Source organism: Pseudophryne corroboree, chromosome 6 (genome assembly GCF_028390025.1).
Source record: "Pseudophryne corroboree isolate aPseCor3 chromosome 6, aPseCor3.hap2, whole genome shotgun sequence".
NCBI classification, from domain to species: domain Eukaryota; kingdom Metazoa; phylum Chordata; class Amphibia; order Anura; family Myobatrachidae; genus Pseudophryne; species Pseudophryne corroboree.
Window position 1 is genome coordinate 194,377,360 of NC_086449.1, and position 26,645 is coordinate 194,404,004.

At 48.1% G+C, this 26,645-nt stretch overlaps 1 protein-coding gene across 3 annotated transcripts in view; it reads right to left on the reverse strand.

The window, feature by feature from the left end:
• The window catches only part of SMAD3 (SMAD family member 3), a 251,863-nt gene that overhangs the window by 202,428 nt on the left and 22,790 nt on the right, over positions 1-26,645 (reverse strand). For 2 of the 3 annotated variants that reach the window (XM_063925563.1, XM_063925561.1), the window contains exon 1: positions 4,255-4,711. The exons of the other annotated variant lie outside the window; for it this stretch is intronic. In XM_063925563.1, the coding sequence (XP_063781633.1) occupies positions 4,255-4,460 (206 nt within the window). In that variant the 5' untranslated portion in view covers positions 4,461-4,711. Of the gene's footprint in view, positions 1-4,254; positions 4,712-26,645 lie in introns of those variants that run through there. 3 annotated transcript variants of the gene reach the window in all.

Consider the following 26,645-nt stretch of genomic DNA (forward strand, 5'->3'; position numbering starts at 1 on the left):
GCAGCGCTGTGCTGTAGCGCTGATCTCCCCTGTATGCCCGCGGCTGTCCCCCATCTCCCTGCGGCTACCCCCCCTCTCCTCCTCTGGGTCCCACATCTCTGTCCAACATTTTTTATGTCGGACTGAGATGGTCAGAAACGGGACCAAATCCTGTCGAATTTAGCCCCGTTTCCCTCAAAAGTACGCTATTCCGCCGATTCACGTACTATTCGACAAGTCGAATTCCACAACTTGTCGAATAAAAACTGCTGGGACTGAATAGGTCGAATCACGATTCGACCTTAAAAAGTCGAAAACTGCCATCTTTTCGACAGACGGCAGTTTTCGACACCAATTGAATATACCCCTAAGGCTCTTTTACAAATGCTTCCTCAGCTGTGCACATGCACCTTTTTTCCTGCCACACTCATTTTAAGCTGCACACCAAATCCATGCAACTGGCTGTTAATATCCACAAGTAGACCATGTAGTAATTGCCATGTATTGTTGATATGCTACAGTATATGTGTATCATCAAAGGGACACTGAGAAGTTGAACCTGCCTCTGGCTAAAAACTTTCCAATACTGAGGGGGGTATCTATCAAAGCTTGGAAAGAGAGAAAATTGTGAGAAAGTACCAACCAATCAGCTCTCCTGTCATTTTTCAAATACAGCCTATAAAATGTAAGGCTGAAGCTGATTGGCTAGTACTTTATCTCTCATAATTTTATCTCTATCTGAGCTTTAATAAACAACACCCTAAGGGGGGTATTCAACTGCACGCAGAGTTTTTCCAGCAGCAGCAGAGATTTTCCTGTTCATGTAAAGGAGAGAAAGTGGGACACGGTGTGTCTGGTTTCACGCACCCCAGAGCAAGTCTTATTTTTTCTAAAATTGTTATTTGTAGGAAAAAATCAGCGGGACTTAAGGGCCCTACACACTGGCAGATCTCACTGCACGATATGAACGTTCTCGGTCATTAATGAACGAGAACTTGTTCATATAGTGCAGTGTGTAGGCACCAATGATTAACGATGCACGGCCCCCACGATTGTTAATCGTTGGTGCCCCGTCGCTTATGCATGCAGGCCAATATGGACGAGATTGTCCATATTAGCATGCATTGCTATGGAGCCGGGTGACGGGGGCGTGAAGAAACTTCACTCCCCCCGTCACCTACCCCCCGCCGCTGGGTTGCCCGTCTGTCGTATCGGCGGTTGGGCAGCTCGGCGGCGGGTCGTCCACACGAAGAAAACGACACCAAAATAAAATGTATAAAAAAACACTAATGTCGACCTTTTCCCATGTCAACATTGTTCATGTCAACCTAGTGACCATGTTGACCTAATGCATGTCGACCAATAGTGGTTGACCTAATGACCGTATCCTAACAGGCTATGATTTTCCAGGGATATAAATCCTCAAATACACTTGTTTCTCATAGGGTTACAGGTTGTTTAGGTCAACAGTCATTAGGTCGACCACTGAAGGTCGACATGGGCATTAGGTTGACAGGTGAAAAGGTCGACATGAGTTTTGGACTTTTTTTGGTGTAGTTTTCATCGTAAATGGTGTCGTTTTCTTTGTGATGGGGAACCCCAATTAGTGCACCGTGTCCCCTCGCATGGTTCGCCATGCTTCAGGCAAGGTTACCGTTCCCAATTGTAGTCCATGTGGATCGTCAAGTATGAAAAAGTCCAAAAAAATAAAAAAAAAGTGAAAAACTGATGTCGACCTAATGCATGTCGACCTAATGACTGTCGACCTAAGCTGTGTCAACCTAACGACCGTATCACTCTCATAGACCCCAAGTGTTTTCTGTGAACAGCAGCTTTGGGTATAAATTATATGCTTACATAAATGAAAGCATCTGATTTAGATAACCTGGAAATTCCTTTAACTTTATTATACCTAAGGTAAAGAATGGCTAAATTCCAGCTTTACAACTGTACTATTTTCAGCACTGAGCCCGATCACCCCCCCCTGCACATCCCTATACATGTACTCACATGCCCTTCTTTCCCAGGCCCCTTTTATAGCATGCAGATAATGTATCACCCTTCACCACATACGCTGGTTGGTCTTTTTCACTCACGTAAATTAATACATTTAGCTACATGCTGTAATAGACTGCGTCTAAGGAAATTTCAGAAACAAATGACACTTTCTAAGAAAGATGTGAGCCTGTCACTAATGCACAAACTTCCCTGCAATACCACATTTACGCTATTGCTTTATATGTATATGATATACTGACAGACAGGATGCCGGCTGTCAGTATACCGACAGCGGCATCGCAGCGAGGCCCCTCACGGGCTCGCTGCGCTCCCCACACATCAGGCTCAGTTTGCTCACCACAGGTTGTATTCCCACTCGGTTAGTGGCGTGGACCCAACAACCGAGTGTGAATATCAGGCGGGCGTCGGGATGCCAGCTGTTGGGATACCAGTGGGTGCCGGGATTCCGGCGTCAGTCTCCAGAACACGGGGATCCCGACTGCCGGTAACCTGACTGCATCCCGCTGGGACACCTTACATTCATGTCATTTTTTTGGGGGGGGGGTTTTTTTGGTGGGGGGGGGGGGGGTATTTACAAAAGATGAAGGTACTTATTGGAGTTACATTTATATGAATAAACATTGCATATGTAGGTAGCTACAGCAATTTAAAACCAGTTTTGTGGCACACTTCAGATGTATGGAGGAACAGATTATAAGGACTAAAATAACTAGAAGAAAGTGTATATAGAGAGGATGCAATACACAATAGAAGTGGGCTATATGTGGAACAATAACAGGAACTATTGGTAGCATTTGTGCAGCGAAACTGGGAGCAGTATGACGCATATCATCACAGGAATTGAAGGTGGAGGCCTCAATTAGTGGCTATATGTGAGCTCTTAAGGGGGATACTCACGGAGCGATATTCTAAGCAATCTGACTAGATTGCTTAGAATATAAGCCTGATCGCTCCGTGTGTACCCCCCACAGTGATAGTGATGCGCGGGGGCTATCGCTGCTGCTAGATTGGCCGTGCAGGCCAATCGCCCTATTATGTGGGCCAGCAGCAAACACTGTAACTAATATGGAGCAGCAGAAAAGTCACAGGGCTTTAAATGAGGGACAATAGAATGCTACACAATAAAAAGAGGTATATTAGTTTCATCATCACTGTAGTTGTTATGATGATGATGATGATGATGATGATGATTATTATTATTATTATTACAATAATTATTATTAAACTTGATAAACTACATAAATGCAAATAGAATGTTATGTACTTACAGATGCTAAGGGGTATATTTACTAAGGTGCAGGTTTTACAAAGTGGAGATGTTGCTCATAGCAACCAATCAGCTTCTACTTATCGTTTCTCTTGCACCTTCGAGAAGATAATAGCTAGAATCGGATTGGCTGCTATGGGCAACATCTCCACTTCTAAAAAGAGTTTTAAATAGTTTTTCTAAGCACTTTGGGGTTTATTCATGAAGCAGTGAAGAGTGGAGAAGTGAGCCTGTTGAGAAGTTGCCCATGGCAACCAATCAGCTGCTCCATAAAATTGTATAGTATGCAAAATTATAAATGTTACGTCAATGCTGATTGGTTGCCATGGGCAACTTCTCCACTGGCTCACTTCTCCACCCTTTACACTACTTCATGAATAGACCCCTCTGAATCTTATTGGGAGAAAAGTGCTATGTAAACAACATTACTATTATCATAACTCTAAAGGTATTACAGGATTCCATTTTACACACAAATTAGATGTAGATATTAGTATACTACCTCCCTCAGCTGAGTGTCGAACTTTCTATTCTGCATATGTGTGTTTGTGTGTGTGTGTGTGTGTGTGTGTGTGTGTGTGTGTGTGTGTGTGTGTGTGTGTGTATATATATATATATATACACATAACATACTTCTGCCTACTCAGTGTTTGCACCACTGCTTCTCAGCACAATGTACTACTAGTAGATTTGTAAACTGCTCGTCTTTAATGGTGAAACTTAATTAGGTTACAGTGTCCACTTTACCTTGGCCCAGCAGCCACTATGATTCCACCCACTCATCTCATGATGATACTTTAGGAAACAGTAGACACGATTGTATTTGATATTGTAGCTAATTACTAAGGACTGTCATCCTCCCCACATTGCCATGCCCCGTATACAGTGTGTGCTAGGGGCAGGATGTGCAGCCTGCAGAGAGAGTGCCCCCACCAGCACTGTGACAGGGGAGGCTGATGTGGCAGAGAGGTGTCCCCAGCAGCCCTCACCTGGGGATGGTGATGCACTTGGTGCTGATGCTCTGGGTGGCCAGGGCTTTCTCCAGCTCGTCCAGCTGCCCGGTCTTCTTCAGCTTCTTCACCAGGCTCTTCACCGCCTTCTCGCACCACTTCTCCTCCTGGCCATTCTGCTCCCCTTTCTTCCAGCCCAGCAGCCTCTTGACAATTGGGGGGGTGAAGGGCAGAATGGAGGACATGACAGCCCCCCAGAAGGAAGAGGTGCAGCGCTGGGGTGAGTAGTGGGCAGCAGGAGGGAGTCACTGTCACCACACAGGCACACTCACACCTGGCTGTCACTGGTGCCCCTGCTGCTCTGTCACTCTGATCCCTACTCTCACTCCCCACACTGAGTCCTCCGCACCACTCTCCGCCTAATTCTCTCTCCCACTTCTTCTTCACGTCTAACTTTTCATCCCCCTCCTCACGCGTCAGCTCCCTCCCTCTGCTGGTATCCCTCCCTCCTCCCATGGCAGCAGCGGTTACTCCCACCTTGTCCCGCAGACACCCCAGTAGCCCCGCCTACCTCGGGGTGACGCCCCTATTCTGAGAGGATTACAGGCCAGGGGCTACTGTAAGTAACAGGGCGGGGCAGGCTCTGATTGACGGGGAACGGGGTAGATCAATCCGCCCTGTGACGCGGCTTCTTGGTCGCTCTCCAGTGCGTGCTCTGAGGGAGAAGTGTGCACTGTATGACGAGGCTGAAGTTAGCGTCACTGTATGGCTGGTTATTGCTAGTGTGCTCCTAACAGTCCACACACACACTACTAATGCACACACTGACTCCCCTTTCTGCCATAGAGACCACTGCACGGCAGTGATTTCGTGACAGAGGAGGGGGTTTGAGGAGCAACAAGATATTAATGGGATTTTTGCACAGAGATTTAGCAAATTGCGAGGACACTAGGGGTAATGCAGACCTGATCACAGCTGTGCACGGGCGATCAGGTCCAAACTGCGCATGCGTATACACCGCAATGCGCGGGCGCGTCGCATGGGTACAAAGTGGATTGCCGCTCAGCGATGGGTTTGTGCGACGGATCCGTTCGCACGGATAATCGCAAGGAGATTGACAGGAAGAAGGCGATTGTGGGTGTCAACTGACCGTTTCCAGGGTGTGTCTGGAAACACGCAGGCGTGTTCATGCGTTTGCAGGGAGGGTTCCTGACATCAATTTCGGTCCCGGACAGGATGATTTGATCGCAGCAGCTGAGTAAATCCTGGGCTTTGCAGAGACTGCACAAGATCTGTTTGTACAGCTCTGCTACACATGCGATCGCACACTTGCACACCTAAAATACAGTCCCCCTGTAGGCGGCAACTATCTGATCGCAGGGCTGTAAAAATCACTTGATAGCGATCAGGTTTGAATTAGGCCCTCTGATAGGTACTTTTTAAGTTTGTGTCCCTGCTCACACCTGTTAAGTCCCTCCTCTCCACTTTCACGAAGTGTCCATCTTTTGTCTCATATAAATGAATCTTAATACCAGCGGCATATTTTGTTTATTATCACTGTGATATTAATGAATATGCAGCTGGTATTCAGCATTACTTATCTCTCTGGTGAGGTCCAGCTCCGTCTCCCCCCTAAACGGCGTTTTCCGCTCTGCTGCTGGCAGATGGGCTGCTGAATCACGTGCATGCACAGCGTCCAGTCTATGTGTGTGCATGACAGTTTCACCTGGCGGGGACCCAGCAATGCCCGGAAAGGTGGTGCTGGGTCCCCATTGCTGGCAATAGGAACCATAGCGCTCTCACCATCTGGGGCTCTCCTCCTGGTGCAGCAGCAAAGAGCGGTAAAGTTTGTTTAATACAGAAAGCAGGACATGACCCCTTTAGTGAGTGATAAAGGTGTTATGTATCGTTGATAAATGGGGACCCTAGATTTCTAAGTACAAACTCACCAATATGCACAAACTGTCCCAAAAGTCACGCTGTGAGGTACACACCAGGACAATTTCACTATCTGACCAACTTTACAAGGAATGATGTTCAGAACGGGTGTGGTTCGTTTTATCGACAGTATCTAGGTCGACAATGTTTAGGTCGACCACTATAGGTCGACAGTCACTAGGTCGACATGGATGGAAGGTCGACAGGGTTTCTAGGTCGACATGTGCTAGGTCGACAGGTCTAAAGGTCGACATGAGTTTTTTGTTTTTTTTTTCGTTTTCTTCGTAAAGTGACCGGGATCCCAAATTAGTGCACCGCGTCTCCTCGCATGGCTCGCTTCGCTCGCCATGCTTCGGGCATGGTGCCTTTGCTCCGCTACCGCTTCGCTCGGCACACTTTACCGTTCCAATCGTAGTCCACATGGATCGTTAAGTATGAAAAAATCCCCCCCCCCCAAAAAATGTGAAAAACTCATGTCGACCTTTAGACCTGTCGACCTAGCACATGTCGACCTAGAAACCCTGTCGACCTTCCATCCATGTCGACCTAGTGACTGTCGACCTATAGTGGTCGACCTAAACATTGTCGACCTAGACACTGTCGATCTTCAGACCGGATCCCGTTCAGAACATCCAATTTCTAGTGTACACACTAGTGATTTATCACTCGGATGGTGATCTGCCCTAAAGCTCGTCACAAACGGGACTTTTTAAATTAACTGTGGGCATAAATGTTGGATATTTGATCGTAAATACATATGGACTTCAAAATGTGCACAATATCGTCTTATAATTTTCGACAAATGTGCAGCCATCAGATCCAATTATCTGATCCGTCAGCTTTTGGAATAGTACTCAGCACTGAGTGCTGAACGCACACCCTGAGATTATCAGACCGATCAGTCGGAAAATCAGCTGATCGGCCTATTTAGTGCATCGTGTGTGTTTAGCTTACATGTTGCTCCAAAACTCTAATTTTACACATTTTGTGAATTGGTGGGATGTTTTTAAGGGTAGTTTCAGCTGTTTATTGTGAGGTGTTTATTATGAAAATTATACAAGACATGGACGTGCAGTCAGGGGAGGCTGACTTATATAAGTCAGCGCGAGGCAGCGGTGTCAGTCCGACGGTAGAGGATGAGCAGTGAAGAGCTCCTGAAGACAGAAGACGCCATGGAAGTCCTGAATGGGCGGCGGCCATGAAAAAGAACTTAAAGGCCACCGCCCCCAGGTGAAGACCCTGAATAATAAAAGCTTTTTTAAAAACGTGTGGTGTTTTTATTTTAATGTTTTCTATAAAGGTGGACTACAGGTGTCAGCGGGCCCTTTATGTCTGGGCATGCTGGCACTTGTGGTTCTCCAAGTGCCGGCATGCTGGGGCCTGTAGGCGCCCTTTAAAGGACAATATTAGCATACAGTGAACCCAGCATCCACCGCCACCAGGGGTGCGGGGCATAGCACTGGGCTATCAGCCCAGTGCTGGTTGTTGCTCGGGAGGGGTGACCCCATTTTATTTTTTGGGGGCCCCACTTTCTGAGGAATTCCAGCCCTGGGATGACTGGCTAGGGGGGCTGTTTAATGTTATGGCAGTGGGACCCCACACTGAGTGTCTCCCCTGCTATGGCATTACCCCCCCCCCCCCCCCCCCTCCCTCCCGGCTGGTTCAGCCTGGTGTTGGTTTTAGTGATTTACGGGGGACTACACTTTTTTTTTTCCTATTTGGGGGGGTTCGGTTGGTTAGCTGCTAGTGCCTCCCCAGCCATTGACCTCACCGCACATCACTGATTACAAGAATTACTCGATTATAGCTTCTGTCCCCCAGTAAAAATATGATATACTAATGCTACCAAATCAGGCATACTGTAAACTCCATCACACCAGTGGTTTGTTTTGCCTGCTTTAGTCCGGTCTAGCAGCGCTGTCAACTTCCTGGAACAATCTTCAAGTGCACCTATGAGCGGGACAGGTCGGAGACACTGATGCAGTGCTGTCACAGGTCCAGGAATGAGGCCTGGAACGTAGAAGGACGCCAGTGGTGCTGGCTATTGTGAAAGTACTGGAGTGTTCTTTTATTTCCAACCGCTATTTGTGATTTTTGCATATATCACATCCTTTTAGGGTATCATTGCTTATGGTTAATATAGACTTGGAGTGGGTCTGGGAACCTAAATAATGATCAAAAAAGCTGTAACAAATGTTTTTCTGCTCCCCTTGCTTTCCTTGACAAGCCTCATCAACAAAACAGCCCAACACTATGTTTATTCTGCTTTTACTGTATGCCCACAAGAAAACTCTGCATCCGGGTAAACTAAAACCTTAATCTTCTTAGGGGTCTATTCATGTAAAAAATTAATTGCTACTTGTCACTATACAGCGCATCGATTTGATGCAATATATAGCTGTAATAAGTAGCAATTCATGAATACTCACCTCTCCGGTGATGGGATCTGGGGTCCAGCGGTGAGGTCTTCTCCAGGCGGTCCCCTCTGAGTCATCCGGCGGGTCTGTCTGCCCATGTGCCGCCAGCTGAACTCCAGGGAGGCCGTAGAGGCTGCAGGGAGGTCAGGGTGGTGGAACCAGCACGGGTGCCAGGCAGAGAGCAAGGGAGCATTGAGCTTCCCTGCCGTCTCCGCACCGATGTTCAGGTTGCGATATCCTGAGATGGCGAACCTGAAATCCATGGAGAGGCGGAAAGCTGGGCTTTCCGTTCCTTCATGAATCACACTCATCATACTAAAGTATGCTGATGCGATTCAGTCGCGAAGCGGCGTCGCGTTGCTGCTGGAGAAGTCAGGGACTTCTCCACAGTAACCTGTTCCCTGAAAAGCGCGAAGCAGAGAAAAGCTCTGTTTTCTGCAAAACAGGGCTTTTCTCTGCTTTAGGAATAGACCCCTTAGTCTTAGGCCAGAAGTTTCCTATTGAGAAATGTAGAAAAAACAATATTAAATTAAGTAAATTGTGTTTAAATGTCATCCTTAAATTCTGTTATGTGGTGAGGGATTCACTTCTGTTTGACCACATATTTTATGGTTGGAAGCCACAAGCACTAATTTTGCCTATTACATTGAACATAAATAATTTAATTTGGTCCTAGACCATCAACTCAGGGCACCCCTGCAAGTGTCCTGAGGCACCCCAGGGTGGGAACCACTGGTTTACTGTATGCCGAAAATTTAGTACCATGTACTGTAGAACACTAATACTCTCCCAATGGGCCACATATGGCACACAAGACCATTTTATGTTGCCTGCAAGAATTAAACAGAGGGACCCAGGGAACTTAAATATTTAATATAAATATTAACATAAATATTAATACCCAGGTCTCCATGTTTCTGCGCTGTCCCACACATGCTCTCCTTATCTCACCCCCTATATCTCATCATATCGTTAACCTCCTGTTATTTTATCTCACACTCTTTATCTCCTAATGTCATTATCTCTTTGCTGCCCATATAGCCACCTCTCAGGAGCGGTTCTTGGTGCGGGCAAGCAGTGCCTATGCCAATGGCGCTGCGGCCTGCGGGGCGCGGCCGCAGGCGCCCGCCGCCTACCCGCACTCCGCATCCCGCTCCCCGGCTAGACGTCGAGGGCTGTGCGGGCGTCCGCTGCAGCCGGCTTCATCGTCAGACACTAGAGATCATAATTGACCTCTAGTGTCTGTACCGCGCTGTTATGGGAGAGACGTCATGACGTCTCTCCCATAGAGAGGAGCGGGTGGCCAGACGGAGCGGCAGCAGCGGTCGGGAGCAGGAGCAGGGCTGGTAAGTATTGTTTTTTTGTAAGCGGCTACTAGGGGGCACAACTACTGGGGGTACAGCTACAGGGGGCACAACTACTGGGGGCACAGCGACAGGGGGCACAACTACTCGGGCAAATCTACTGGGGCATAGCTACAGGGGGCAAATCTACGCTACAGGGGGCACAACTACTGGGGGCACAGCTACTGGGGACACAACTACTGGAGGCATAACTACAGGGGGCATAACTGTGGCCACGCCCCTCCCCTATGAAGCCACGACCCTATTTTTTGGCGCACACTAACTGTTTTACCAGGGTGGGGGCGCCAGTGGAAACTTTCGCCCTCAAACTGTAGAACCGGCCCTGCCACCTCTATATCATCATATGTCATATCTCCGCACCTGTGTCATTTCAGAACAATGGGCCTAATTCAGATTTGTACATAAACCCGATGGTTTACGTACAAATCCAATGCTGGTGGGGCTGCCCCCTGTCAACTGCAGCATGATTGACTTGCTGCAGCATTTGGAGGCGAACAGGGATGGCATCTGGTACCGTTCTTCAAAATGGGGGCATGTCACCTCCGTTTTGTAGGTGTGATGGGTCCAGGGTCTGCGTCATAGTACGCAGGTTTATTGGAACCTGGTGTCTGGATCCGACAGCCAGCCTGAGTAAGCTTTAGCTTACTCAGACTGACCGCTGCCTGGAAACATCACGAATCACTAACATGGTTGCAATGGTGGTCCAAGGCTGTGTCCTCAGTGCAGCACTTGGATCTCACAAATGCATGCAGGAGGCCTCTATCTTGCGACTGTGAAATCCGTCCTTTCTGCAGCAGGGTACACTGTGTTCCACAGGGAAAACATTGGGTGTAGAGTGGATCTTGATCCAGAGGCACCAACAGGCTAAAGCTTTAGGCTGTCCCAGGATGCATTGGGGCCTCCTCTGTAACCCCGCCTTCAGGCACTGTGAGCTCAGTTTTTCAGTTGGTGCTGCATCAGCAGGTCATCATAACAGGAGGGCTGCACTGGGCATCCCTGAAAAAGCTTTTTTCTAACAGAAATTTTCTTCAAAACTGGGCTGTAAGAACTGTATGTCATGGCGACACTTCAGCGCTGCAGTTCCAACACCTCCCAAGCGTCGCATACTCCCGCGTCCTGTTCCCGGGTACTTGTGGTGGAGACTCTCCGGCTACAGGCACACGGTCGCAGATACTCTCCTGGTTCACACGGCTGCTATGGGGAGGAGGTAAGAGGGTCCCCCAGATGGGACCCACCATTAAATTGCATTCCGATCGCATGTCTAGGGAGAAGCTGGCGTGGGCACTGTCACCGAGCAGGTACTCCACTATATCCGCCAGGGCATAGGAGTACAGGTCGGGTGTACTAACGCCCCTGTTATTAAGGCTCCGTAGTACCGGCGGTGAGGCCCAGCATAGGTGAGTCGGCGCTTGACCTGTAGCCCCTCCCCAGCCCAGGGCGACATCTACTGCAGATTTTCCCGCCCTGGAGCTTCCTCACACTCTCCCTCACTCCCTGACTGAGATGCTGGGCGCCATCTTAGGTATAGCTGCGGCTGGTTTCCGGTACTGCTAGGAAAGGCCTCCCTTGTAAAGTCGCCTGTATACAGCGCAGTGACTTTACAAACACTTGAGTATTCTACATGTCTTTACACAGACAGCGTTAGTTAAGAAAAAGTGTACCAATTACAGAATATAGTGTACGAGTATTCTGATATATACCTCCGGTCTAGGACAGCGCTGTGTTTTATATATATATATATATATATATATATATAATATATATATATATATACATATATGAGTTCAGTGCAGTTTTGTTGTAATAAAAATAATTTTCTGCATTGCTAATGTGACTGTGTGTGCCTGTATCTGCTGTGAGGTTTCACTTTCAGTGTTTCCCAGAGATCTATCACTATATTCTGTACCCTAAGGGAGTAGGTGCGTCAGGGTCATTTATATAGTGCGTCACAGTATTTAGCTATTCCGTGTATTCTACTGTGTTCTCAGTCACATAATACCGGATTTATTCGCAGGTGTTGTGTACTGGGGAATCAGTCACACACTATCGGATTTATTCGCAGGTATTATACTCTGTCTGGCTTAATCGTACTAAACCACTCTGTGTTGCATTTGTGTACAATGTCTAATAGAAAGGGCAGTAAGTCTGTAGACGCTCCTGCATCATGCAGAGCATGCACCAAGGATTTACCAGAGGGGGAAGCTGTGTATGATGGTCTGTATACTATGTGCCATACACCCACTAGTCAGTCCGCGGCTCCTGTAACCAATCAAGAGCCACCCTGGGCCGCATTCTCAAACCTACTGGGTACTCTAGTTGAATGCCTAACGCCCCCTATGGGACCACCTGTACCATTACAGCCTCAAATAGTCCCTATGGTCAATCCGCCTTGGGCGGACAACCTGTCTAACCAGTTGCAGCAGCTGACTCATTCCTTGGTCAGACAAAAATCTGCCCCAGGTCAATACCGTGTCTCTGGGTCATCTAAGCAGGCTGTTTCCTTCTCACAATCCACAAATCTCTCAGATGTTTCATCTGAAGAGGAGGGGTAACATACTGAATCAGGCGTTTCTGATGAGGATTCTACATTGCAAGTTGACGTCCCTGCTCAAGTGGTTGCTATTAAGCAAATCCTACAAATCACTGATGATGAGGATTCCACTACTGTCACCAAGAAAACTGATATGTATAAACGACAGAAGGTGGCTAAAAATCTATTACCCCATTCTGACCATTTGAAAGACATCAGGCAGGAACCCTGGTCTAATTCAGGGAAAAAATTCCCTCTCTCCAAATGGGCCTTAGCTCGCTATCCTCTCCCGGCAGAGTAATGTAACATGTGGGAAAATTCACCGCCGGTGGATTCTCATTTCACCCGCCTAGTGGTGTCATCCACTGTGCCCGTCACCACTGTCACTTCACTGAAAGAACCGACAGATAAGCGTGTGGAGGGATGCCTGAAATCTATTTACTCCCTGACAGGTGATGTACATAGACCCACTATTGCTGCCTCCTGGGCTGCTAAAGGTATTGAAGCATGGGTTCAGGCATTAGATGGAGAGTTGCCCGAGGATATGTCTGACAATGCCAGACAATACCTGTCTCACATCACCACCGCCTCTTATTATATTCAAGAAGCGTCCTATGAAGCGGGTGTGTTGGTGGTCAAGGCGTCTACTACGTCTGTCCTGGCTCACCGCATTCTGTGGTTGAGGTCATGGAAGGTGGACCTGGACTCCAAAAAGACCTTGGTGGTACTCCCTTCTAAGGGAGACATCTTGTTTGGGGAAGACTTAAATAAAATTGTGTCTGAACATGGCGGCTGCTAAGACTGCCTTTCTCCCAAATACTAATCCTTCTGCACAGAAGGCACAAGGTACCACTTTTCGTTCCTTTTGACCTCAAGGGAAAGCAAAAGGTCAGGCATACCCGAGACAATCTCATGCTTCCAAAACCACAAAGCCCGAGGCAAAACAGTCCAGGGTGGCCCGTCAGCCTGCTTCTAAACAAGACAAGCCTTCCATATGACGGGGTGGGCCTTTCCCTGGGGGACCCCAGGGTAGGAGGCCTACTTATGCAGTTCACCCAGGTCTGGTAAAAGGCCATTTCAGACGCATGTGTGTGAGAAGTCGTCTCTCACAGGTACACAGTCTCTTTCAAGAGACGTCCCCCTCGCCAGCTTTGCACCACGTCATCAGTCTTCCCTTTGGATCCACTAAAGGCGCAAACTCTGCAGCAGGTTGTGAGTTCCATCCTGGATACAGGAGTGGTAGTGCCGGGCAGTGGTTACTACTCTACCCTGTTTCTATTCCCGAAACCCAATGGGTCATTCCGGCCTATACTCAACCTCAAATCACTAAACAAGTTTGTGAGATTGTGTTACGCACACCAGTGCTAACAGGAGTATACCGGTGTATGAACAGAGAGGGAAGCGAAGCAAACAAACTCACAGACAGTATAACATAACATACACAGGAGGTGATGGAATAACTAATAAACACAAAGTGAACGGAGAAGCCCAAAGGCTCAGGAATTGGGTGTCTCCCTAGTGTCAGGAATGCTCAGATGGAATAGAGCGGACAATGAAGCGATGTGTAGTGATTTCACATGTGGAGCACCTGAAATGATGTTGCTAAGAGCAACAGAAAAAAACCCAAAGGGTTACCAACGGGTGTGGGAATAAACTCCTTGGTCAGAGATAGAAATATAGACACAAGGAGAGTATCCACAATCCTAACCCCCACTTGCAGGGCACAGGTTCAGCTTACTGCCACTAAACTGACACCTGGACGCCCTGCACAGTGAGGGAGGATTAAGCAAGCAGGTCTGAGAGTACAGCCGCAAACCTGCTGGGGTCACAGAATAGCAAAAGAACCCCAGCAGGTCAAACAACTGACTCCAGTCTTACTGCTAGGTCCGGATTGGCAGAATGAAGTACAGAATACCAAGGCCTATTCGCAGTAAGCAACAAGTAAATACAAAGTCACACAGTACTAGCTAACTCTCTGGAACTGACTAACAAACAAAGATTCAGCAGCATTTGCCTAGCCTGAGAGGATGGTTTATATAGCAGGTGCTGTCCACGCCCCACTCAGACCTCACAGACTGTGAGCACAAAACCAGCGCCGGATTCCCTGCCGTGCACAGAGCCTGTAACCACTACACAGTAAAAACCCGGACCGGAGTATCAGCTGCGCTCAGGTTACTTCGCTAACACTTGCCTCCCGGTTGCCATGGCGACGTGGCAGCACAGAGCAGGAGATCCTAACAGTACCCCCCCTCTGACGAGGGGTCAAAGAACCCCTACCACCGGGTTTATCGGGGAACTGCGAGAAGAAAGAGCGTATCAGTCTGGGGGCATGAAGATCACAACTGCGCACCCACGACCGCTCCTCCGGGCCATACCCCTTCCAGTGCACCAAAAATGACAGCCGGCCCCGAACCATCTTGGAGTCAAGAACCCTTTCAACCACAAACTCCCTCTGACCCCGTATCAGAAGAGGAGAAGGTCTTCCACTGGAAGAAGGATTACTAACCGCCAGTTTTAAAAGGGAACAATGAAATGTTTTATTGATACCCAATGAACGGGGCAGATCTAACTGAAATGCCACCGGATTGATAACCCTGGTGATCTTATAAGGGCCGATGAACCGGGGGCCTAACTTATGAGATGGCTGTCTCAACTTCAAATTCTTGGTGGACAACCAGACGAAGTCTCCTAATTTGAAGCTGCAGGGTCTTCTCCGCTTATCAAAAACCCTTTTGGTCACTAATGACACAGACACAAGGGCTTTCTTCACTTTCCTCCAAATACCCCTAAGGACCGAAACAACAGAGGAACCACCAGGCGTGGAATCCAGGGGGTCAAAAGAATTGGCCTTAGGATGATGCCCATACACACAAAGGAAGGGAGAGATCCCTGTAGCAGAGTGAGCCGCGTTGTTATAGGCAAACTCCGCCATGGACAGATGAGCAACCCAGTCAGTATGACACTTGGAGACATAACACCTGAGGAACTGCTCCAAGGACTGGTTCACCCTCTCAGTCTGCCCATTAGACTGTGGATGGTAGCCTGACGACAAGCTCACAGAAATCTGGAGATCAGAACAAAATGCCCTCCAGAATTTGGCCACAAACTGGGATCCACGGTCAGAGACCACATCAAGTGGCAACCCGTGGAGGTGCACAACATGCTGCATAAATAACTCAGACAGGCGTCTGGCCGATGGCAACCCAACCAGTGGAACGAAATGCGCCATCTTCGAAAACCTGTCAACGACAACCCAAATGGCTGTCATCCCCGAGGATTTGGGCAAGTCCACCCAAAATCCATGGAAATGTGGGTCCATGGCTTAGACGGAATAGAGAGTGGATGTAATGGGCCGACAGGAACCCCTCTAGGAGTTTTATTTCGGGCACAAATGTCACATGCCCGAACCCACTGATCCACATCCCTAGCCACCGAGGGCCACCACACCGCCCTAGACAGCAACTCCCGAGTTCTGGCAATACCCGGATGCCCTGCCGACCTCTTGGCATGGAATTCCAGGAACACTCGCTGTCTTAACCTAGGAGGCACAAACAAGAGACCTACCGGAAGGTCTGGAGGAGCCTGCTCCTGTGCTCTAAGGACTAATGACAAGAGGTCCTGGGTAATGCCCACTTTAATACATGATGGGGACACAATGGGCAATGGCTCCTCGGTGGTCTCTTGAACTGGAGCAAAACTCCGCGAGAGCGCATCAGCCTTGATGTTTTTTGACCCAGGGCGATATGTTATCAAAAAATTAAAGCGAGCAAAAAACAAAGCCCATCGTGCCTGCCTGGCATTGAGCCGCTTCGCTGACTCTAAATATGCCAGATTCTTATGGTCGGTGAGAATTGAGACCACAAACTTAGCCCCCTCAAGCCAGTGTCTCCACTCCCCGAGTGCATCCTTTATAGCCAACAATTCCCGGTTACCCACATCATAATTCATCTCGGCAGACGAAAATTTACGGGAAAAGTAAGCACAGGGATGAAGGCGATTATCAGACACCCCCATCTGAGAGAGCACTGCCCCAATACCTATCTCAGAGGCATCCACTTCTACCACAAAAGGACGCTCTGGATCTGGGTGTCGCAGCACCTTGGCCGAGACAAATGCCCTTTTGAGACGGGCAAAGGCCGCTTTGGCCTCACAAGACCAGTGAGCAACATCCGCCCCTTTCTTAGTGAGTGCCACCAAGGGGGCCACTATAGACGAAAATCCAGCGATAAACCGTCTATAAAAATTCGCAAAGCCCAGAAAACGCTGAAGCGCCTTCAAACTAGTGGGCTGCACCCAATCCAGGACTGCCTGTACCTTAGAACCCTCCATTTGGAAACCTTCTGAGGAGATAATATACCCTAGAAATGCGATTTGCTGGACTTTAAACTCGCACTTCTCCAGCTTCGCCCCAAGCTGGTGGTCTCTGAGTTTCTGGAGGACTAAGCGTACGTGCTTCCGATGTTCCTCCAGGGAATGAGAGAAGATTAGGATGTCATCTAGATAAACAACTAAGAATCTATCCAAATATTCCCTGAGCACATCGTTCATGAATTCCTGGAAGACTGCCGGGGCATTAGAGAGCCCAAAAGGCATCACCAAATATTCATAATGCCCTGAGTGGGTATTAAAGGCAGTCTTCCATTCATCCCCCTCTCTTATTCGGATTAGATTGTAAGCACCGCGTAGGTCAATCTTAGAAAAAATGGTGGCAGTACGAAGCTGGTCAAACAAAACCGAAATGAGAGGCAGTGGGTACGAGTTTTTAATCGTGATACGGTTCAATTCCCTGAAGTCGATGCAGGGTCGCAACGAACCGTCCTTTTTACCCACGAAAAAGAACCCCGACCCAACTGGGGACTGTGAGGGTCTGATAAATCCCTTAGCCAAGTTCTCCTGAATGTACTCTGCCATAGCCTGAGTCTCAGGACGTGACAGGGAGTACAACCTGCTCTTGGGAAGCTTAGCATCCGGCAACAAATCAATGGCACAGTCATAGGGGCGATGGGGAGGTAGTACCTCCGCAACTTTTTTGGAGAACACATCCGCAAAATCTGCATAACATCCTGGCAATCCTGGCAAACTTAGCTGCGAGAGCCTGACTGGAAGGCTCAAGCAACTCCTGAAACAATCACTACCCCAACTAAGAATCTCCCCAGAGACCCAGTCAAATTGAGGGTTATGGACCCTTAACCAGGGTAACCCCAAAACCAATGGGGCAAAAGAACAGACAGTCACATAAAAAGACAATTTTTCAGAGTGTGTGGCTCCAATAAACAAAGGAATTTGGCTGGTGCAGGAGGTAATTTTACCCTGGGACAATGGTTCCCCGTTTAACCCACAGATCTCAATCTCTGATGCCAAAGGTACAGAGGGAACAGAGTGTTCCAGGGCGAATTGACGGTCCATGAAAACCCCATCGGCCCCACTGTCAACAAAGGCCTCAGTCTTGACAGTTTGACCGAGGATCTCCAAAGTCACCGGAATGAGAAAAGTCTTTTTGGGAAATTCTGACTTCTGGCCTGACAGGATATTTCCCATCACCCTCAGGCCCTGAAGTTTTCCGGTTTTTCTGGGCATGATACTACAACATGACCTTTATTCCCACAGTACAAACACAAACACTGCTGTCTCCTCCGCTTCTTCTCAAGCGAGGAGAGGCGGGTAGCCCCAATCTGCATAGGCTCCTCGGAATATTCCTCAGAGTCTAAGGTTCCCTTGGGAAAAAAGGAAACTGCGGTCTCCCTTTCAAGCCTACGCTCTCTCAGCCGTCTATCCACCCGGATGGATAACTGCATGAGCTGATCTAAGCTATCAGGCGAGGGATATTGTACCAGTTGGTCCTTTATCTGGTCAGAAAGGCCCCTTCGGTACTGGTTTCTCAGGGCTGGGTCATTCCACTGGGTATCATGAGCCAACCTCCGAAACTCTGTACTATAAACCTCAGCTGGCCGTCGCCCTTGCTTAAGAACCGTAATCTGAGCCTCGGCTGAAGCCATCTTGTCAGGGTCATCATACAAAATGCCCAGTGCCGTAAAAAAAGCATCAACACTTTTAAGCGACGGACAGTCAGGCTGTAACCCATATGCCCAGACCTGTGGGTCTCCTTGTAGCAAGGAAATCACCATGCCCAACCGCTGAATCTCCGACCCAGAAGACTGGGGCCTAAGCCTGAAATATAGCTTACAGCTATCCTTGAAACAAAAGAACTGCGAGCGATCTCCAGAAAAACGATCCGGGAGATTTACTTTCGGCTCCTTAACCCCTGAACTTGCCGCTGCTGCTGCGGGAGCTCCGCTAGCGGCCTGCGGGGTGTTCATTTTAATGGACATCTCATTAAATTGTCGAGTCAGGACCTGCACCTGATCGACCACCTGTTGCAAAGTATTTTGAGGGGTATGCTCCATATTCCCACAAAATTTCAACAGGAGTAGGGCTGCTGAATATGTTACGCACACCAGTGCTAACAGGAGTATACCGGTGTATGAACAGAGAGGGAAGCGAAGCAAACGAACTCACAGACAGTATAACATAACATACACAGGAGGTGATGGAATAACTAATAAACACAAAGTGAACGGAGAAGCCCAAAGGCTCAGGAATTGGGTGTCTCCCTAGTGTCAGGAATGCTCAGATGGAATAGAGCGGACAATGAAGCGATGTGTAGTGATTTCACATGTGGAGCACCTGAAATGATGTTGCTAAGAGCAACAGAAAAACCCCCAAAGGGTTACCAACGGGTGTGGGAATAAACTCCTTGGTCAGAGATAGAAATATAGACACAAGGAGAGTATCCACAATCCTAACCCCCACTTGCAGGGCACAGGTTCAGCTTACTGCCACTAAACTGACACCTGGACGCCCTGCACAGTGAGGGAGGATTAAGCAAGCAGGTCTGCTGGGTTCACAGAATAGCAAAAGAACCCCAGCAGGTCAAACAACTGACTCCAGTCTTACTGCTAGGTCCGGATTGGCAGAATGAAGTACCGAATCCCAAGGCCTATTCGCAGTAAGCAACAAGTAAATACAAAGTCACACAGTACTAGCTAACTCTCTGGAACTGACTAACAAACAAAGATTCAGCAGCATTTGCCTAGCCTGAGAGGATGGTTTATATAGCAGGTGCTGTCCACGCCCCACTCAGACCTCATAGACTGTGAGCACAAAACCAGCGCCGGATTCCCTGCCGTGCACAGAGCCTGTAACCACTACACAGTAAAAACCCGGACCGGAGTATCAGCTGCGCTCAGGTTACTTCGCTAACACTTGCCTCCCGGTTGCCATGGCGACGTGGCAGCACAGAGCAGGAGATCCTAACAGATTGTCCAAGTTCCATATGGAGACGCTGTTATCAATTGTGCTGGCGATGGAACCCGGAGACTATATGGTATCCCTGGATATTCAGGATGCATACCTGCATATACCTATTGCCAAGTCACATCAGCAGTATCTGCGGTTTGCTATTGGCAACCTACACTATCAGTTCCAGGCCCTGCCATTTATACTGGCTACAGCTAATCGGATCTTCACCAAGGTCATGGCCATAATGATGGCACATCTCCGTCGCCAGGGAGTCAGGATCCTGCCGTATCTGGATGACTTGCTGATCCTGGCAAACTCTCACGATGTCCTCCTCAGTCATCTACAACTGACAGTAAGCTTCCTACAAGCCCACGGGTGGCTCATCAATTGGAAGATATCCTCGCTGGTCCAAGCTCAGAGCAGATTCAAAACATCCAGAATCCTGGCTTTCCTGCAACAAGGCCTGGACTTAGGCCTTCGTCTGGCCTACCTCAAGGTTCACATATCTGCCTTGTCAGTGTGGTTTCAGAGTTAAATTGCGTCTATACCTGATGTTCATACATTCACTCATGGTGTGTTACGGATTCAGCCTTTCTATGTCCCTCCTGTGGCTCCATGGGATCTGTCTGTTTTCCTGAATGCCCTGCAAGAGTCTCCATTTGAACCTCTTGAGTCAGTGGACCTTAAATGGCTAACAGCCAAGGTCCTGTTTCGGCTGGCTATTGCCTCTGCTAGAAGGGTGTTGGACTTAGGCGCTTTGTCCTGTCGTCCACCCTTTCTAATATTCCATTGTGACCAGGCAGTTCTGAGAACTCGCCAACGCGTTGAGCTAAGGACACTGACCACCAACTTTGGATCCACCTGATATCCCCGGTAATATTTGGACTCTCCACCTCTATTGGACACTACAAGCCCCATTGGAACATGGACTTATTCCCCTGCTGCTAATTGGATCTTCACTTGCTAAATTGAGATCCTGGGGACAACATCCATAAAGACTAGGTAACCACTAATTTTCCAAGTGTACCAAAATTTACTGAGGAGTGAGCCCTAACCGGAGACTTTATACCTAATCTATATCACAAGTGGGATCTAGGTGGTCTTAATCAGCATCTTGTGTTCTTGATCTATGAACAGATTAAGCAATTGTGATCATTCTCGAGATATTTAAATTATTATCTTTTATGTGTATTAAAAATATGTGATTTTTTATTTTAATTTATTATCGTCCCTTATTTGGTCTTACAGCCGGCGCCGGTATATATTTCTTTACTACAGTTGGACTCCCAGCTCATGCTGCTATTAAAGCCCATTCTACTCTGTCTGTTGGACCTTCTTGGGCAGCCCGCCGTGGCGCATCCGCAGAACAATTGTGCAAGGCGGCTACGTGATCCTTAGTGAACACGTTCATTAGGTTCTATGCCTTTAATACAGTACTTCTGCCTCCCAGGATGCTTCCTTCGGACGCCGGGTTCTTACACCAGCTAAGTCGTGTCCCCCCTCTTGAGGAACTGCTTTAGGACATCACCCGATGTTTTCCCTATGGAACACAGTGTACCCTGCTGCAGAAAAGGAGAGTTATGGCAGATTTACCATGGTTAACTCTCTTTCTGCGAGGTACACTGGGTTCCACAGGGCTCCCACCCTGACGCACCTAGCTTCTATGAGTTTGTACGGCATAAGCCGCTGGTCCTTTCTCCTGTCGTAATGTGGTTCTATGTGACTAACATCTGCCTTCTGTTATGATTCCCGTACTCCAGACCAGAGGAGATCTTATGGCAGAGGTCTGGGTACTGGAAAGATATGCTGGTTACGGGAGCAGGAAAGCCTAGTAACCCCTGGCGCCCTAACTCCGTTGTCTCGCCCGTGTTGTCAGAAATCCCCTGCGAGACTATGGTTGCTTGAGCCCATGGCAGCCGCGTTCGAAGGGCGGATTATGTCTGCCCAACCCCGATGCCCCCTCAGGTCTTAATGGGAGACAAAGGGAAATCCGAGACAGGGTGATAACAAGGGGCCCTCTGACTAAGCAACCAGGCCAGGGGTTACAAGCTATCTAACTTAAACCAAAAGTATGTGCGGACAAACCGCCAGGGAAAAGGACAACCAAAAGATCCCCTGATCCGTTACTCCTATCCAGCACCGCTGGATACCAGAGTGGATCTGTGGGAGCGGAATCCTCCGCAAAAACTCCGGAACACAAAGAAACCAAATAATAAATAGTAAGCGGTCAGGCCGCAACACACGGCTACGCCGCGACTCACGAACACCACAGGATGTTAAAGGTGCTCGGTCGGACTCCAGGAATAGATGACAAATTCCGAGTACTGGATCACTGAGGACAGGAACAACCGGATAGAGCAGGACTGGAAACTCTCTGTAACAGACTCAGCAAACAGGAAGCTATCACCGGCGTCTGTAAGAAGTCCTGAGAGTGCCTTTATTTGGGAACCCTCCAATCAGGATCCAGACAGGATAATAAACATCATGCCGTGCAGCTGCATGCTGCACGGCCAGGATACAAATGAACTCATTATCTAGACCTAGCAACGGGGAACGCGGTCCGACAGTGGCGTCCCCGTTGCTATGGTCTGAGCGGCTCCGTGCGCCCGGCGTCTAGCATTGCTAGGGAGCCGGCGGCTGTGTGCCTGCGGCGTCCCTAGTTGCTAGGCGCCGGGCCGCACTGACGGGCGGACCCTCGGCGCCTAACAGTACCCCCCCCTTGAGGAGGGGTCAAGGAACCCCTAAAGCCAGGTTTCTGAGGAAATTCTCGAAAAAATGCCTTTTTATGCCTTGGAGCATGGAGATCCTCATCCAGGACCCAAGACCTTTCTTCTGGACCATAACCTCTCCAATGCACCAAAAAATAAAGCCGACCCCGGGACAACTTGGAATCGAGAACCTTCTCCACCAAGAACTCCTGCTGACCCTGTACATCTATTGGTGATTTCCCCTGAGGGATCTTGCGAGGAAATCTACTGGACGAAACATATGGTTTTAACAAGGAGCAATGGAAGGTATTCCCGATCCGTAAAGTTTTTGGTAAACGTAACCGGAAAGCAACTGGGTTGACTTTTTTGATAATATGAAATGGTCCAATAAATTTAGGACCCAATCTGGCTGAGGTTTGTCGAAGTTTAATGTTGCGAGTCGACAACCATACCCTATCTCCAACTTTAAAAGTGCACGGCCGCCGGAGCCTGTCAGAAAATTTTTTCTCCCGAAATGCCGCTTTTCTGAGAGCCAGGTGCACTTTTCTCCAAATGAGTTTGAGATGAGAGGTCAAGGTCAGTGAGGAGACAGAGGAATGTTGAAAAAAGGAATTAGCTCTGGGGTGAAAACCAAAAACTGTAAAAAATGGAGATACATTGGTGGAGGAATGACAGGCATTGTTGTAAGCAAACTCTGCTAACGGAAGAAACTCAGACCAGTCATTTTGGAGTTTGGCCGAGTACAAACGCAAATATTGTTTCAATGACTGATTAACTCGCTCAGTCTGCCCGTTGGATTGGGGATGGTAGCCAGACGTTAAAGATAATTTCATCTTTAATGAGGCACAAAAAGACTTCCAAAATTGTGCAATGAATTGTGGACCCCGATCAGAAACAATATCAGTGGGTAACCCATGGAGTCTGAAAACATGGCGGAGGAACAAAACTGTCAATCCCTGGGCAGATGGCAATCGGGGAAGAGCAATGAAATGGGCCATCTTGCTAAAACGGTCCACTACCACCCATATGACTCGGCATCCGGCTGACAGAGGGAGGTCCACCACAAAATCCATGGAAATATGAGACCATGGCCTAAGAGGAACATTCAAGGGCATAAGTTGACCGATAGGCAAGGAACGGGGAACCTTATGCTGTGCACAGACCTGACAAGAAAAAACAAACTCCTTAACGTCTTTGGAAAGACCAGGCCACCATACCGAGCGGGAAACTAATTCAAAGGTTTTAGCGATCCCCGGATGCCCGGCAACTTTGCTATCGTGATACTCCGTCAAAACTGTTGCTCTCAAAAACTCGGGGACATAAAGACGACCAGCAGGAGTATTTCCAGGAGCTTGATGTTGAAGCTGCTTTAACTGGGTAAATAAATCTTGTGTGAGGCCTGCCCGAATGACTGAAGACGGAAGTATGGGAGTAACAGGACTGTTGTCTTGAACTGGAAGAAAACTGCGTGACAGGGCATCTGCCTTGGTATTCTTGGAACCTGGCCTGAAGGTGATAATGAACTTGAAACGAGTAAAAAATAAAGCCCAACGAGCTTGCCGGGCATTCAGCCGTTTAGCTGATTCAATGTATTGAAGATTTTTGTGATCAGTCAAAACTGAAATGGTATGAGTGGCTCCTTCAAGCCAATGCCTCCACTCCTCGAAAGCCCATTTAATAGCCAGTAATTCCCGGTTACCAACATCGTAGTTGGATTCAGCAGACGAGAATTTCCTGGACATAAAGGCACAGGGATGTAATTCTAGGGAATCCGGATCCTTCTGAGATAGGATGGCCCCTACTCCAACCTCCGAGGCATCAACCTCAACAATGAAAGGCAAATCTGGGTTGGGATGTCTGAGGACAGGGGCTGAGACAAAGGCTTGTTTCAAGGCCTGAAAAGATAACTCCGCTTCATGTGACCAGTTGGTAGGATCTGCTCCCTTCTTAGTCAGTGCCACAATGGGAGCAACTAGGTCAGAGAAAGAGTGAATAAATCTTCTATAGTAATTTGCAAACCCTAAAAAGCGCTGAATTGCTTTTAAATTGGTGGGTTGCGCCCAACTAAGGATGGCTTGGAGCTTCTTTGGTTCCATACAGAATCCCCGAGGGGAAATAATGTACCCTAAAAAGGATACCTCCGTGACATGAAATTCACACTTCTCCAGCTTGGCATATAGGTGATTTTCACGTAATTTCTTTAGAACCTGACGCACCTGGGTAACATGTTGTTCTATAGAGTCAGAATATATCAAAATATCGTCTAAGTAGACTACAACGAATTTTCCAAGAAATTCACGGAGCACATCGTTAATGAGATCCTGGAAAACTGCCGGAGCGTTGGACAGGCCGAATGGCATAACCAGATACTCATAGTGGCCTGACTGAGTACTGAATGCCGTTTTCCACTCATCCCCTGACTTGATTCTGATAAGGTTATATGCTCCTCTCAGGTCAATCTTAGAAAAAATCACAGCTGAACGTAGCTGATCAAAGAGGACAGAAATCAGCGGCAAAGGGTAAGTATTCTTTACTGAGATTTTATTCAAGGCTCTAAAGTCAATGCAAGGTCTGAGTGATCCATCCTTCTTCTCCACGAAGAAGAAGCCTGCACTTAAAGGGGATTTAGATGGCCTGATAAATCCTTTCCCTAGACTTTCTTTAACATACTCATTCATGGCCACAGTTTCAGGTCCGGACAATGCATATAACCTTCCCTTAGGAAAAATGGCACCAGGAATTAACTCAATAGCACAATCATAAGGCCTATGGGGAGGCAGAATATCCGCATTGCCCTTGGAAAATACATCAACAAAATCCTGGTATTCCACAGGAATAGGTGCGGGAATGACAGCAGCTATTCTGATGGGAAGCGTAATACATTCCTTATTACAGATGGTACCCCATTGTAAGATCTCCCCCGACTGCCAATCAATGATGGGATTATGAAAGGCCAGCCAAGGGTGACCCAGAACCACAGGAACTGCTGGACAATGGGTAAGGAAAAACTCAATCTTTTCAGAATGCAGAGCTCCTACCGAAAGTAGAACAGGAGGTGTACAGAGAGAAATAACCCCATTGGACAAGGGACTCCCATCTAAACCATGCATGGTGATACACCTACCCAAGGCTAACTGAGGAATACCTAAGGCCTTGGCCCATGTTAAATCCATAAAGTTCCCTGCAGCTCCACTGTCCACAAAAGCCGAGACCGAGGAACAGAGGCTCCAAAGGAAACCTTAGCTGGAACCAACAGTGAATTATTTGAGGAGATAAGCTGCAGACCAAAGTGAACCCCCTCACAACTCACTTGGTCGAGGCGTTTCCCGACTTGTTCGGACAACTACGGGCAAAATGTCCCTTACCCCCACAGTATAAACAAAGACCAGAACTTTGCCTTCTGGTTCTTTCTTCAGGAGACAGTTTGGAGAGGCCTATCTGCATGGGCTCCTCTATGTCCACAGGAATGGAAAAAACACAAGGAGTAGACCCGACAGATGCTCCTTTTTCAGCCCTCCGCTCTCTGAGACGACGATCAATCTTAATAGAGAGCTCCATGAGTTTATCGAGCGTCTCAGGAGCGGGATACTGAAGGAGACTGTCTTTTATAGACTCGGATAAGCCAAGGCGAAACTGACTGCGCAGGGCTGGGTCATTCCATCCACAGTCGTTCGACCAACGGCGAAACTCCGTACAATAAATCTCTGCGGGATTCCTACCCTGTCTGAGAGCACGCAACTGACTCTCGGCGGATGCCTCTCTATCAGGGTCGTCATACAATAGCCCTAAAGACCCCAGAAAGGCGTCTACAGACAATAAAGCCGGATCGTCTGTCTTTAAACCAAAAGCCCAGGTCTGAGGATCCCCCTGTAGCAAAGAAATAATAATTCCTACCCGCTGAGATTCAGTACCTGAGGAGACTGGTCTTAAACGAAAATACAGTTTACAAGACTCTTTAAAATTAAAAAACTGCTTTCTATCCCCAGAAAAACGGTCAGGCAGATGCATTTTTGGTTCAGGAATGACCCTCGGGGAAGTCCGTAACAGATCTTCCTGTGACCTCACCCGAAGGGACAGATCCTGAACCATCTGAGTAAGCTCTTGAATCTGGCTAACTAAAAGCTGGCCAGGATTTGGCCCAACACCGGTGGGATTCATAAGGCTGACAAATCTC